General features: G+C 37.7%; 3 protein-coding genes across 3 annotated transcripts in view; 2 read left to right on the forward strand and 1 right to left on the reverse strand.

The window, feature by feature from the left end:
- The window catches only part of fnip2 (folliculin interacting protein 2), a 15,806-nt gene extending 12,730 nt beyond the window's left edge, over positions 1-3,076 (reverse strand). The window contains exon 1 of the mRNA XM_060864556.1: positions 2,761-3,076. Coding sequence (XP_060720539.1) covers positions 2,761-2,852 — 92 coding nt within the window. The 5' untranslated portion in view covers positions 2,853-3,076. The remainder of the gene's footprint in view (positions 1-2,760) is intronic.
- Positions 3,077-5,944: 2,868 nt separating this feature from the next.
- Positions 5,945-8,064, forward strand: LOC132858305 (CD209 antigen-like protein E). The gene is made up of 5 exons (XM_060888595.1): positions 5,945-6,080; positions 6,518-6,781; positions 7,347-7,480; positions 7,606-7,712; positions 7,917-8,064. Exons 1-5 carry the CDS (start codon positions 5,945-5,947, stop codon positions 8,062-8,064), a joined length of 789 nt encoding a protein of 262 aa, XP_060744578.1.
- Positions 8,065-9,463: 1,399 nt separating this feature from the next.
- LOC132860942 (CD209 antigen-like protein A) lies at positions 9,464-11,906 on the forward strand. Its single transcript, XM_060892272.1, has 5 exons — positions 9,464-9,599; positions 10,232-10,579; positions 11,105-11,238; positions 11,429-11,535; positions 11,735-11,906. The coding sequence occupies exons 1-5, from the start codon at positions 9,464-9,466 to the stop codon at positions 11,886-11,888; spliced, it is 879 nt and encodes a 292-aa protein (XP_060748255.1). The 3' UTR covers positions 11,889-11,906.
- Positions 11,907-12,830: the final 924 nt, after the last annotated feature.

The raw sequence follows: 12,830 nt of genomic DNA on the forward strand, positions 1-12,830 counted from the left end.
CAGCACAAGCTTCTATCTGCTGGACGTTTTAATGCCTTATCATAGGGCAATTGAGGGAAAAATAAGATAAATGATCGAAGGAATGTTTGTAGCTGCTAAAACATAAAAAAAAAAAATCAAATGTCGGTTTACGTGAAACTCCTCAAAATTTTCAGAGACTAAACAGATAAAAATATGTCACTCTTTAATAGTCGACAAATTGATGTGAACAGCTTCACACTGGACGATTAATAACGCTCCCCAAAGCAGGAAAAAAATCATACCTGTCTGTCTTAAGCAGTGACCAGTAATCACTGACACAATACACCTCATAATAAATGTGTCAATGTCATTATAAATGTTTTTAAAGGTAATTAAGGACAAGAACAAGCAGTGCATCTAATCAGAGAAAGCAGTTCTCTATAATTCTGTTTTCTCATAACACTTAACAGTTAACTGTGAGAAGAAATACCGAGACGAAAACCCGGCTAATTTGTGCCACGCTCCTTTGATTGGTGAAAGTTTAACATAAATAAATTTTAATAAATAGCCTTATACCAAAAACAAAAACCTCATAATACTGCGGTTTCATTTAACACTTGATAAATGCTACAAACTTTAATTACCATTTCATTTTATGGTACATTTAAAAAGTTACTGACTGCTGCTTTAATGCATCCATGTATGTAGATAATTTAACAGCATAGCAGCTTTCATGGATATTTCTGTAGTAGAATACAAAAAGGAAAGACTAAACTAAACTAAATCTTTTGGATTTTGGTGGAATAAGCATAGTAGCATCAACAACTAAAAATCCACTGAACGGTTCAGACCCCAGGACCACCAATCTGCCACTTCTTGGCCCTTGAGCAAGACCCCTAACCCTCAATTATTCAGTTGTATAAATCATACTCTAGATGAGGGCATCTGCCAAATGCCAAATGTAAATATTTTTCAAACCGTTTTGCTGACAAAACTGTAAAATGTCATTGGCAGAAATCCAGTCACAGGCATAATGGATGTGAAATTGGTTGTGTACTTTATTGTCACTTTTTTCCATATTACACTAAAGAGCAGATGACAGAACTGTAAGATGAATGTTTTTTTGGTTCGGATGAAATTTTTATTTACCGTGTTCATGCTCTTACTGTGCCACAGACAAGACCTTGTGAGCACTGGTAAGTGAGCTGTTCATAGATATTAGATGAATAGGACTAAAATCTAGTATCACATCCAGACAGCACAGTTCAGTATTCTCACTACAGACTAACATGTGAATGAGACAGACAGGTGTACAGTCAGTTACAATGACTGACATATTAGATGTTAAACGCCATAACATTAACACACATTAAGTGTTGTTATACAGCGTTACACTGTATTGGCAAAAGTTTTGGGACACCCCTCCAAATCATTGAATTCAGGTGTTCAGATCACTTCCTTGGCCACAGGGGTATAAAAATCAAGCACCTCGTTATACATACAACGGATAAGTCCGTTTGTGAAATTTCCTCACTAATAAATATTCCACGGTCAATTGTTAGTGGTATAACAACAAAGTGGAAGCAATTTGGAACAAGAGCAACTCAGCAAGTGGTAAGTGGTAAAATCACAGAGCGGGGTCAACGCACGGGCAGACGTCGCCGACGTTCTGCAACGTCAACACATAACACTTAACAACACATTTTTAATCCTGAGAAATAGTTCTCAGAAGATGTGAAGCTGTTAGAGCTGCACAATGTGGGCCAACTCCATATTAACCCCTAGGGATAAGAATTAAAGTTCATCCGCATGTAAAGTCAGACTTCCTAACACTTGGGTATATAGTGTACACCGAGTGTGATTTTATATATTAAAGCAGTGATGAAAAAAACAACAACATGAGAGTGAAATTGAGAATAACAACTGAGTCATATGACTGACTACTGGTTGTTTCCTCAAGCTTCCCACGCATGCGCAACAGGAACAGGTCGGCGCTGTAGGCTAGTATGTGCTCTGCGCATGCGTGGCATTTTAGATTTAAAAAGCGTTTTGTAGCGACAACCCTACATAATATTATTTACATTTATCGCCTATAGATCACATCTGGCACCTTACAGCTCATTATTTGGTTTGATTTCACAGACGAGGCTGGTTATTATCTGGATTAAGCTATGTCAACAAAACCGGAAGTAATGAACCCAAACGAATATAAAATAATGTTTACCGCGGACATAATTTCGCATCCAGAGAGTCACAGAAACATAAATGTGAGTGAAAATTGTGAATAAGAAGGTATATGTAAGATGATGCAACTGGGTGAGTTTGGGAAAAGATGCACAAGAGACAGCACGAGAGCATCACTCTAAATACAAACAGCACGAGAGCATCACTCTAAATACAAACAGCACGAGAGCATCACTCTAAATACAAACAGCACGAGAGCATCACTCTAAATACAAACAGCACGAGAGCATCACTCTAAATACAAACAGCACGAGAGCATCACTCTAAAAACAAACAGCACGTGAGCATCACTCTGAGAACAGCACGAGAGCATCACTCTAAAAACAAACAGCACGAGAGCATCACTCTAAATACAAACAGCACGTGAGCATCTCTCTGAGAACAGCAAGAGTGCATCACTCTGAGAAAAGCACGAGAGCATCACTCTAAAAACAAACAGCACGAGAGCATCACTATAAGAAGCCCATAACACAGTGTTACATGAACATGAATAAGTGCGCGTGCGCGTGCGTGCCGTTAGTGTACCGAATCCCCCTTAATAAACCGTCAGCTTACCGAGTTTCCGCCTCCGCCGCTCTCTCTCTGGCGCCCCCGACGGTAGCCGCGGCTTTCTTACTGAACAGTTTCTGCAGGAGCATCGGAGACATACTGACTGGCTCTCTGTCGCTCCGTCCACCTCGAGTTCAAACGTCGAGCACGTAGACTACCGAAAACCAGGCGGCTCGTCCATAACTCACCGCGTGGATCTCTGCGTTCTACAACGTCCGCAAAACAGCCTTCTGGGGTCACGTGACACAGGCAGCGCCTACAAAGAGGAATCCCCGGGAGTCGCCACTGTTCAGACTGAACCGTGCGAGCTGCCGCCGTTCACGTGACTGACGCTTCAGGGGCTACAGAACACGTGTCAGCGCCCTCGCAAGGCGTCCTGGGGATAATTCAACAGACGCACAGCAGGAACAGGGTTGCCAGATTGTACATTTAACGCCTACAAATTCATTCCAACCAAAAAGCATCAATGTACAGAAACAGGAAGATGTGCACAGAATGTCCCTTTTACTCTCCCTGTCTTTACCAAAACACTTAGTACCGTGTAGTCACTGTCTTGCTTATTTATTTACTCATATATTTCTTGTCCCCGTTTCCCTGTACGTGATTAAAACACAACGATCCAGAACTTTAATAAAATCACATGTAGAATTCATTAGAATCAGATTTATTTGCCAAGTCTTTGCAAAGATACATACATACATACATACATACATACATACACACACACACATATACATACATACATACATACATACATACATACATACATACACACACACACACACACACATATACATACATACATACATACATACATACATACATACATACATACATACATACATACACACACACACACACACACATATACATACATACACACATACATACATACATACATACATACATACATACATACATACATACATACACACACATACATGCATACATACATACACACATACACACATACATACATACATACATACAGTACATACATACACACATATACACACACACACACGCACATACATACATGCATATATACATACATACATACACATACATACATACATACATACATACATACATACATACATACAAACACATATACACACACATATATACATACATACACACATACATATATACATACATACACACACATACATATACACACATATACACACATATATACATACATACATACATACATACACACACACATACATACACACATACACACATACATACATATCAATAATCACTCAAGCCTATAATCATCTTGCAAATGATGTTATGGCAGAATAAACCATGATGAATTGGCCCACTGTGTACGTGATTAAAACACAACAATGCAGAACTTAAACAAGATCACTTATAGAATTCATTAGAATCAGAATCAGCTTTATTCGAAAGTGGGATGCACAGCTAGCAGTTGGGGGTGGGGGTGGGCAACTGGCACCAATAACAAGAAAAATAGACTGGCACTACTTGGTACTTGTTTCATTTATTGTGCTGTACAACATGAAACACATTTAAAATAATATACAATTTTCAGGAGACTGAGAGGACACTGTTTCTGTTGTGATTTAAGTTCTGACTGTTTTGACTGTTTCTGATTTGCAGGGACTTTCTGCTTCAAACAGTAAAGATGAATAAAGTTTATCTTTTCAAGACTTTTATTTTAATCAAAACAAATTGAATTAAATTCTATTAATAAATCGGTAGGGGTAACTGGAAGGGGTAACTAGACACAGAGTGAGCAGGACCTAATTGTTGGAAAAGATGAGGGGAGAAGAAAAGAGAGGTGAAGCAAGGCTGGATGTAGCAGAAAGCAAGTAAGCAGACAAATGAATTGTGGTCCTCACTGGAAGCCAGAATGATTTGCTGGTGAATCGCTGGAGAACCGGTGTTTATCTGTGCTGCAGACAGATGGGTACTTGGGAAGTCATGAGACACACACAGGAAACATTAGGAAGGAGAAAACATGAGGAAAACACACAAGGACAGAAAAAACAGGTACCATGACAGTACCAACCCCATTCACAATGGGACCCTCCAGTTGACTGGCCAGGTTTACCCAGATGGGCCCAATGTAAATTTTGGACTAGAGAGGGGCTCAGGATGAAAGGTCGACATACCCAGATCTGCCCCTCCATACTCCCTCACAGTATAAAGTATTACAGGCTCCCTAAGACACACATCCGTCAGCCTCTTCATGCTGTAAGCAGGGTGAAATAACATAGCCCAACTGGGTGGAGGGGGGGGTCAGCAGGGCTGTGGAGCTTGAGACAGACAATGGAGGGGTTAATAATGCTCTCAATAATGAAGGGGCCTAGATTTGAAGGGGAGAGCTTCTTGGAATCCCTGATGGGTCTTCCCCGAGAATGATGAGTGGGTGTGAAGTCAGTGTGTTCACATGATCAATCAGAAGAAGAGATGTGCACAACTGAAGAAGGGCCAGCAAATTCAGGAAACAGGAAAACGTACATTCCATAAAATTGTGTGTTTTCTTTGTTTAAAAAACCATATATGAGCCTGATGGTCAGACGTCCACAGTCTTTTGATCAAATAGTGTATAGACAGTCATTTCCTCTGCAGTCTCTCATTATTCACACTTGACTGAGAGAGTGTGCAGTTGTCAGTGTGTACTTTTTCTGTTGTGAAATATAGCAGGTGTTAATGCTGATCTTAGATCAGTGGACCGTGTGTCATTCAGTCTCAGAGTAAAGATGCAGTGTTTCTGAAAATGTAAATGTACAAATATTTAAATTTGTTCTGCAGGAACATGTAACTGAATTCATATGAGTATATTTAAACTGATCTAAATACATAAATCAGTCTGAAAACAGGTAAAAAGTCTAACAGCTTTGTGTAATGACGTTATGAGGAAGAAAAATATGATGAAGGTGCAATGTATACACCATTATAAATCCACAAGGTTATTTTGATATTTAATAAAACTGCTGGTCTCTAACAGGAACAGCTACAGGATGTGTAAGAAGCACAACTCAAATGTCTTCACAGTTTCACCAAAAGAAGATACTGATGTCGCCTTTGCTCTATGACAGACTTCCTTTACTGACAGCAGCACATTTTATTCTTCTCACAGAGACTCAGCCTGTCAGTCACGTCCATACAGAGACGCGTTAGTTTCATATTTTATTGCTAGTTTTATAGTTTAAAGATGCTTCAACGTTCATCTGAGCGAGTGGAGATGGTGGTGGAAATCTACGAGACTGCAGACAATGTTAGAGGTCACGACTCTGAGACAGAAAAGAACAACTGTGACACAGAGAGACACCTAGAAGAACAACACACAGGTACAAATGTTAAAGTTTGCAAAAGTGTTTTATAAAGTAGAGAAGCGTTCATTTAGGATTTTATATGTTCAAGACATGAACAATCAAATCTGATTTCTGCACTTTATAAACAGATTATACTGTCGATAACACGTAAACCATTGAGACAACTGTGAAACCAATCAAAGGCCTCAGCAGACAGGAACATTTCCTTATTTTTGTACCATTATAAAATCATTATATTATTACACATACATGTTTTCGTAAGCCAGTCAGCTTATTCAAAACCAACCCAAAGCTCTGCCCATCATGTATACATTAATGGAAAGGAAGGAGTTTCATTTACGGCTGGATAGAGTTACTAAGATGTTCTCCAGCTCAGTGTTTATGTTAGACTGTAAATGTTAGATAAGTTTGAGATACTAAAACCTGGGTCTTTGGTGTTCATGTACCTGTAGGAGGAGACACTGCATGGAGCAGGTGTTGCAGACTGACTGCAGTGTGGTTGGTGCTGCTTCTGTTTGTTTCCTTGCTGACTGCTGTCACAGTTCTGTGGATCAAATTCAGCATTCTGACTAAAGACAGAGACCAGTTACAGTCCAGTTACAATAACCTGACTAAAGACAGAGACCAGTTACAGTCCAGTTACAATAACCTGACTAAAGACAGAGACCAGTTACGGGAAGATAGAGACAGATACCTGAGAACATTTTGTAGTTCATGTAAGTAGCTGAATTTTGTTTTACATTTTTTGCTCAACAGTTAAATGCCCTCAGTGGAAATCTACATACCATCTTGAATCTGTAGAATAATGATTTAAACTCACATCCTCTCACATGTTCCTCCAAGATCTTACAATGAGGTGAATCTCTGTAATAATGCTAAACTTTACAATACTGTCCCTGAACTTGAAGGTAAATGTGAATGAAGTAAAAATAATAAATGAATAATTCTTCATTAACACTAAGTTACTGGCACTAACTACTAGTTAATTACTTACAACTAGGTAACTCCTGAGTCTGAAGAGGTCTCACAGTCTACTGGAGGAACAATAGATAACTAATATCTGTTTTAATGTTAATTACGGCTGATTAAATGTTTTCCTCATATACTATTGTCTATGGGGACAAATAGAAATCATGACCATACAACAACAACAACAACAACAACAACAACAACAACAACAACAACAATAATAATAATAATAATAATAATAATAATAATAATAATAATAACACAAGAATGAATGTGTTTTGATCTGTAAATCTTTTCCACTGGTATCTGTAGGTAAACAGAAGTGTTTCAGTTTTAGTTCCAGTTTTTATGTTATATCTAATGAGATGAAGAACTGGGAGGAGAGCAGAAAAGACTGCAAGGCCATAGGAGCAGACCTGGTGATCATAAACAGCAAAGAGGAACAGGTGAGAGAGAGAGAGAGAGAGAGAGAGAGAGAGAGAGAGAGAGAGAGAGAGAGAGAGAGAGAGAGAGAGAGAGAGAGAGAGAGAGAGAGAGATTTTTATTCTGCTGTTTTTTATGTCATTTAAAGGAGTTCATCGTTAAACAGCTGGACAAACTTGAGACTTGGATTGGTCTGAGTGACACAGTAAAAGAGGGAGAGTGGAAATGGGTGGACGATACACCACTGAACACTGGGTAAGAAAATATTTCCCTGTTTTTATCATGTAATACAAATGAAATCATCTTAATAATGTTCTCCTGCTTGAACAAAGATTATTCCTTATTATACTTGTATTTTTTATTGTTCCAGTGTGCATTTCAGTAAACAGAGGCTGAGAGGATTCAGTTAAATGTGTGAACTGAAGGAAATTGAATCAGATCTGATTCTCTTAGTTTCAGGTCCTGGGCTGGAGGGGAACCGAATAATTCAGGTGACGAGGACTGTGCTGTGATTTACACTAATGCTTCACATTTGACTGCAACCTGGAATGACCAGAAATGTTCTGCTAACTTTCCCTGGATCTGTGAGAAACATGTTTCTCAATGACGTGTATCATTTTAAATGAAAAGTGCTAAATCTATACAATATCAAAGACAATATTTAGATGATAATTGAGTTTCAGTCTCTGCTCTTGTTTCCTCTGTAATCATTCACAGATACAGAGTGCACAAATACTTTTCTTTATCTCATAGATGTATTGTATATTTCTTATGATTCTGATGATCATGATGATGGAAGCAATATAAATGAGATAATTGTATTTTAAGTCCATCTCAGTGTCTCAGACTCTGTTGATTTAGCAGAACTTTGAGCTCAATCACCGCTGTATTATATCTTATTGTTTCTAAAGCAGGGGTCTCCAACACAACACTCTGAGTAGCTCACCTAAAGGTTCATAGAATATGTACAAAATGGATAAAAATCAAGTGAACTCCATAAAATAAAGTATTGTTAGTTTTTTGAACTGTGCCTGTCCTCTGAACACGATTTTAGCTTCACATTTTCTAGAATGTTGTATTGGACTCTACTGCTAATAAACTCTGCATACGGATTCTCTGACATCTGCTTCTGGGGGTTTATTACAATATCATGCAGCACAAAGACACAGGATGAGTGTATTGTAGACATTTATTATTAGAGCAGGTGGAGTTTAGTAAAGTACTGATTATTATGGTTTAATACTATTGTGTGTTTTATACGTTGGGGAAGAACCATATATGAGCCTGATGGTCAGACGTCCACAGTCTTTTGTTCATATAGTGTATAGACAGTCATTTCCTCTGCAGTCTCTCATTATTCACACTCTCAGTTAGGAAATAAACACTCAGCTTGTCATATTAGTGAGTAACAACAATCTTCTCAGTCCTGAAGATTGCTGCAGTTGTCAGTGTGTACTTTTTATTTTGTGAAATACAGCAGGTGTTAATGCTGATCTTAGATCAGTGGACCGTGTGTCATTCAGTCTCAGAGTAAAGCTGCAGTGTTTCTGATAAATAAGTAAATGTACAAATAATTTTATATCTTCTGCAGGAACATGTAACTGAATTCATATGATCATATTCAAACTGATCTAAATATATAAATCAGTCTTAAAACAGGTAAAAAGTCTAATAGCTTTGTGTAATGACGTTATGAGGAAGAAAAATAGGATGAAGGTGCAAAAAGGCGCAATGTATACACCATTATAAATCCACAAAGTCATTTTGATATTTAATAAAACTGCTGGACTCTAACAGGAACATCTACAGGATGTGTAAGAAGCACAGCTCAAAATTCTTCACAGTTTGACCACAAGAAGCCAATGAAATGTCCACGTTGCTCTATGACAGACTTCCTTTACTGAGAGCAGCACATTTCATTCTTTGCACAGAGGTGCAGACTGTCAGTCACGTCTATACAGAGACGCAGTAGTTTCATGTTTTATTGCTAGTTTTATAGTTTAAAGATGCTTCGACGTTCATCTGAGCGAGTGGAGATGGTGGTGGAAATCTACGAGACTGCAGACAATGTTAGAGGTCACGACCCTGAGACAGAGAAGAACAACTGTGACACAGAGAGACACCTAGAAGAACAACACACAGGTACAAATGTTAAAGTTTGCAAAAGTGTTTTATAAAGTAGAGAAGCGTTCATTTAGGATTTTATATGTTCCAGTGAGTGGAGATGATGGTGGATATCTGTGAGAATGTAGACAAGGTGAGAGGAACACAGAGAGAAATGAGTAACTTCCTCTCTTTACTCAGCTTGTTTTTTAGCCTTGCTTGTCTTTCTGTTTCATATCACCTTTGTGTTACGTTATCTGCATGTGTTTTAACACAAGACATAAACATTTAAATCTGATTTCTGCACTTTATAAACAGATTATACTGTCGATAACACGTAAACCATTGAGACAACTGTGAAACCAATTTATCTTATAGCTGTAAACTGTAATTAAAGGCCTCAGCAGAAAGGAACATTTCCTTATTTTTTGTACCATTATAAAATCATTATATTATTACACATACATGTTTTCGTAAGCCAGTCAGCTTATTCAAAACCAGCCCAAAGCTCCACCCATCGCTGCATGCATTAGTGGAAAGGGAGGAGTTTCATACTGACGGCTGGATAGAGTTACTAAGATGTTCTCCAGCTCAGTGTTTATGTTAGACTGTAAATGCTAGATAAGTTTGAGATACTAAAACCTGGGTCTTTGGTGTTCATGTACCTGTAGGAGGAGACACTGCATGGAGCAGGTGTTGCAGACTGACTGCAGTGTGGTTGGTGCTGCTTCTGTTTGTTTCCTTGCTGACTGCCGTCACAGTTCTGTGGATCAAATTCAGCATTCTGACTATAGACAGAGACCAGTTACAGTCCCGTTACAATAACCTGACTAAAGACAGAGACCAGTTACAATCCAGTTACAATAACCTGACTAAAGACAGAGACCAGTTACAGACCAGTTATAATAACCTGACTAAAGACAGAGACCAGTTACAGTCCAGTTACAATAACCTGACTAAAGACAGAGACCAGTTACGGGAGGAGAGAGACAGATACCAGAAAACATTACATAGTTCATGTAAGTAGCTGAATTTTGTTTTAAATTTTCTGCTGAACAGTTAAATGCCCTCAGTGGAAATCCACGTACCATCTTGAATCTGTAGAATAATGATTTAAACTCACATCCTCTCACATGTTCCTCCAGGATCTTAGAATTAGGTGAATCTCTGTAATAATGCTAAACTTTACAATACTGTCCCTGAACTTGAAGGTAAATGTGAATGAAGTAAGAAAAAAATAAATGAATTATACTTAATTAACACTAAGTTACTAGCACTAACTACTAGTTAATTACTTACAACTAGGTAACTCCTGAGTCTGAAGAGGTCTCACAGTCTACTGGAGGACTAATAGATAACTAATATCTGTTTTAATGTTAATTACGGCTGATTAAATGTTTTCCTCATATACTATTGTCTACATGGTGAAACAGAAATCATGACTATACAACAACAACAACAACAACAACAACAATAATAATAATATTAATAACACAAGAATTTATGTATTTTGATCTGTAAATCTTTTCCACTGGTATCTGTAGGTAAACAGAAGTGTTTTAGTTTTAGTTCCAGTTTTTATGTTACATCTAATGAGGTGAAGAGCTGGGAGGAGAGCAGAAAGGACTGCAAGGCCAAAGGAGCAGACCTGGTGATCATAAACAGCAAAGAGGAACAGGTGAGAGAGAGAGAAAGAGAGAGAGAAAGAGAGAGAGAGAGAGAGAGAGAGAGAGAGAGAGAGAGAGAGAGAGAGAGAGAGAGAGAGAGAGAGAGAGAGAGAGAGAGAGAGAGAGAGAGAGAGAGAGAGAGAGAGAGAGAGAGAGAGAGAGAGACTTTTTTATTCTGCTGTTTTTTTATGTAATTTAAAGGAGTTCATCATTAAACATCTGGACAACCTTGACACTTGGATTGGTCTGAGAGACACAGTAAAAGAGGGAGAGTGGAAATGGGTGGACGATACACCACTGAACACTGCGTAAGAAAATATTTCCCTGTTTTTATCATGCAATACAAATGAAATCATCTTAATAATGTTCTCCTGCTTGAACAAAGATTATTCCTTATTATACTTGTATTTTTTATTGTTCCAATGTGCATTTCAGTAAACACAGGCTGAGAGGATTCAGTTCAATGTGTGGAACTGAAGGAGATTGAATCAGATCTGATTCTCTTAGTTTCAGGTCCTGGGCTCAAGGGGAACCGAATAATCGAGGTGATGAGGACTGTGCTGTGATTTACACTTATCCTTCACATTTGACTGCAACCTGGAATGACCGGAAATGTTCTGCTAAATTACCCTGGATCTGTGAGAAAGATGTTTCTCAATGATGTGTATCATTTTAAATGAAAAGTGCTAAATCTATACAATATCAAAGACAATATTTAGATGATAATTGAGTTTCAGTCTCTGCTCTTGTTTCCTCTGTAATCATTCACAGATACAGAGTGCACAAATACTTTTCTTTATCTCATAAATGTATTGTATATTTCTTATGATTCTGATGATCATGATGATGGAAGCAATATAAATGAGATAATTGTATTTTAATTCGATCTCAGTGTCTCAGACTCTGTTGATTTAGCAGAACTTTGAGCTCAATCACCTCTGTATTATATCTTATTGTTTCTAAAGCAGGGGTCTCCAACACAACAGAGTCAGAGGAAGCCTAGTGGGAGCACTCTCCCGAATACTGACCCACCCACTTCTTGGTTTTTACATTTATAAGCATGCTTACTCAACGATTCAATGCAAATCGTTTGCTATTGTATTGTTAGTTTTTTGAACTGTGCCTGTCCTCTGACCATAATTTTAGCTTCATAATTTACTTCTAAGAGTTTCTAATCACATTTCTACTGCTAATAAACATATGGATTTTCTGACATCTGCTTCTGGGGGTTCATTACAATATCATGCAGCACAAAGACACAGGACGAGTGTATTGTAGAGATTTCTCATTAGAACAGGTGGAGTTTAGTAAATGTGGCAAGAGCGCAATTTCAGCAAGTCTAATTGGAACAGTACAATATGATAAATGTCATTATTGACCATTATTGACAATGGTATTTTGCCCCAGGAAATAGTTTATTCTTTTGAGTTGTACATTAATCCAAAAAAGGATTCATCCAAAATAGACAAGACAAATTTGTTCCCACTGGTCATGCAGGGACAGGATTAACAAAAATAAACCTAAATAAATCTTTATTTAATTTATATATAAATTAATTATTAATTAATTAAATTAAAATATTTAATTTATTTATACATAAAAA

The sequence above is a fragment of the Tachysurus vachellii genome, chromosome 2, assembly GCF_030014155.1.
Source record: "Tachysurus vachellii isolate PV-2020 chromosome 2, HZAU_Pvac_v1, whole genome shotgun sequence".
In the NCBI taxonomy this organism is placed as follows: domain Eukaryota; kingdom Metazoa; phylum Chordata; class Actinopteri; order Siluriformes; family Bagridae; genus Tachysurus; species Tachysurus vachellii.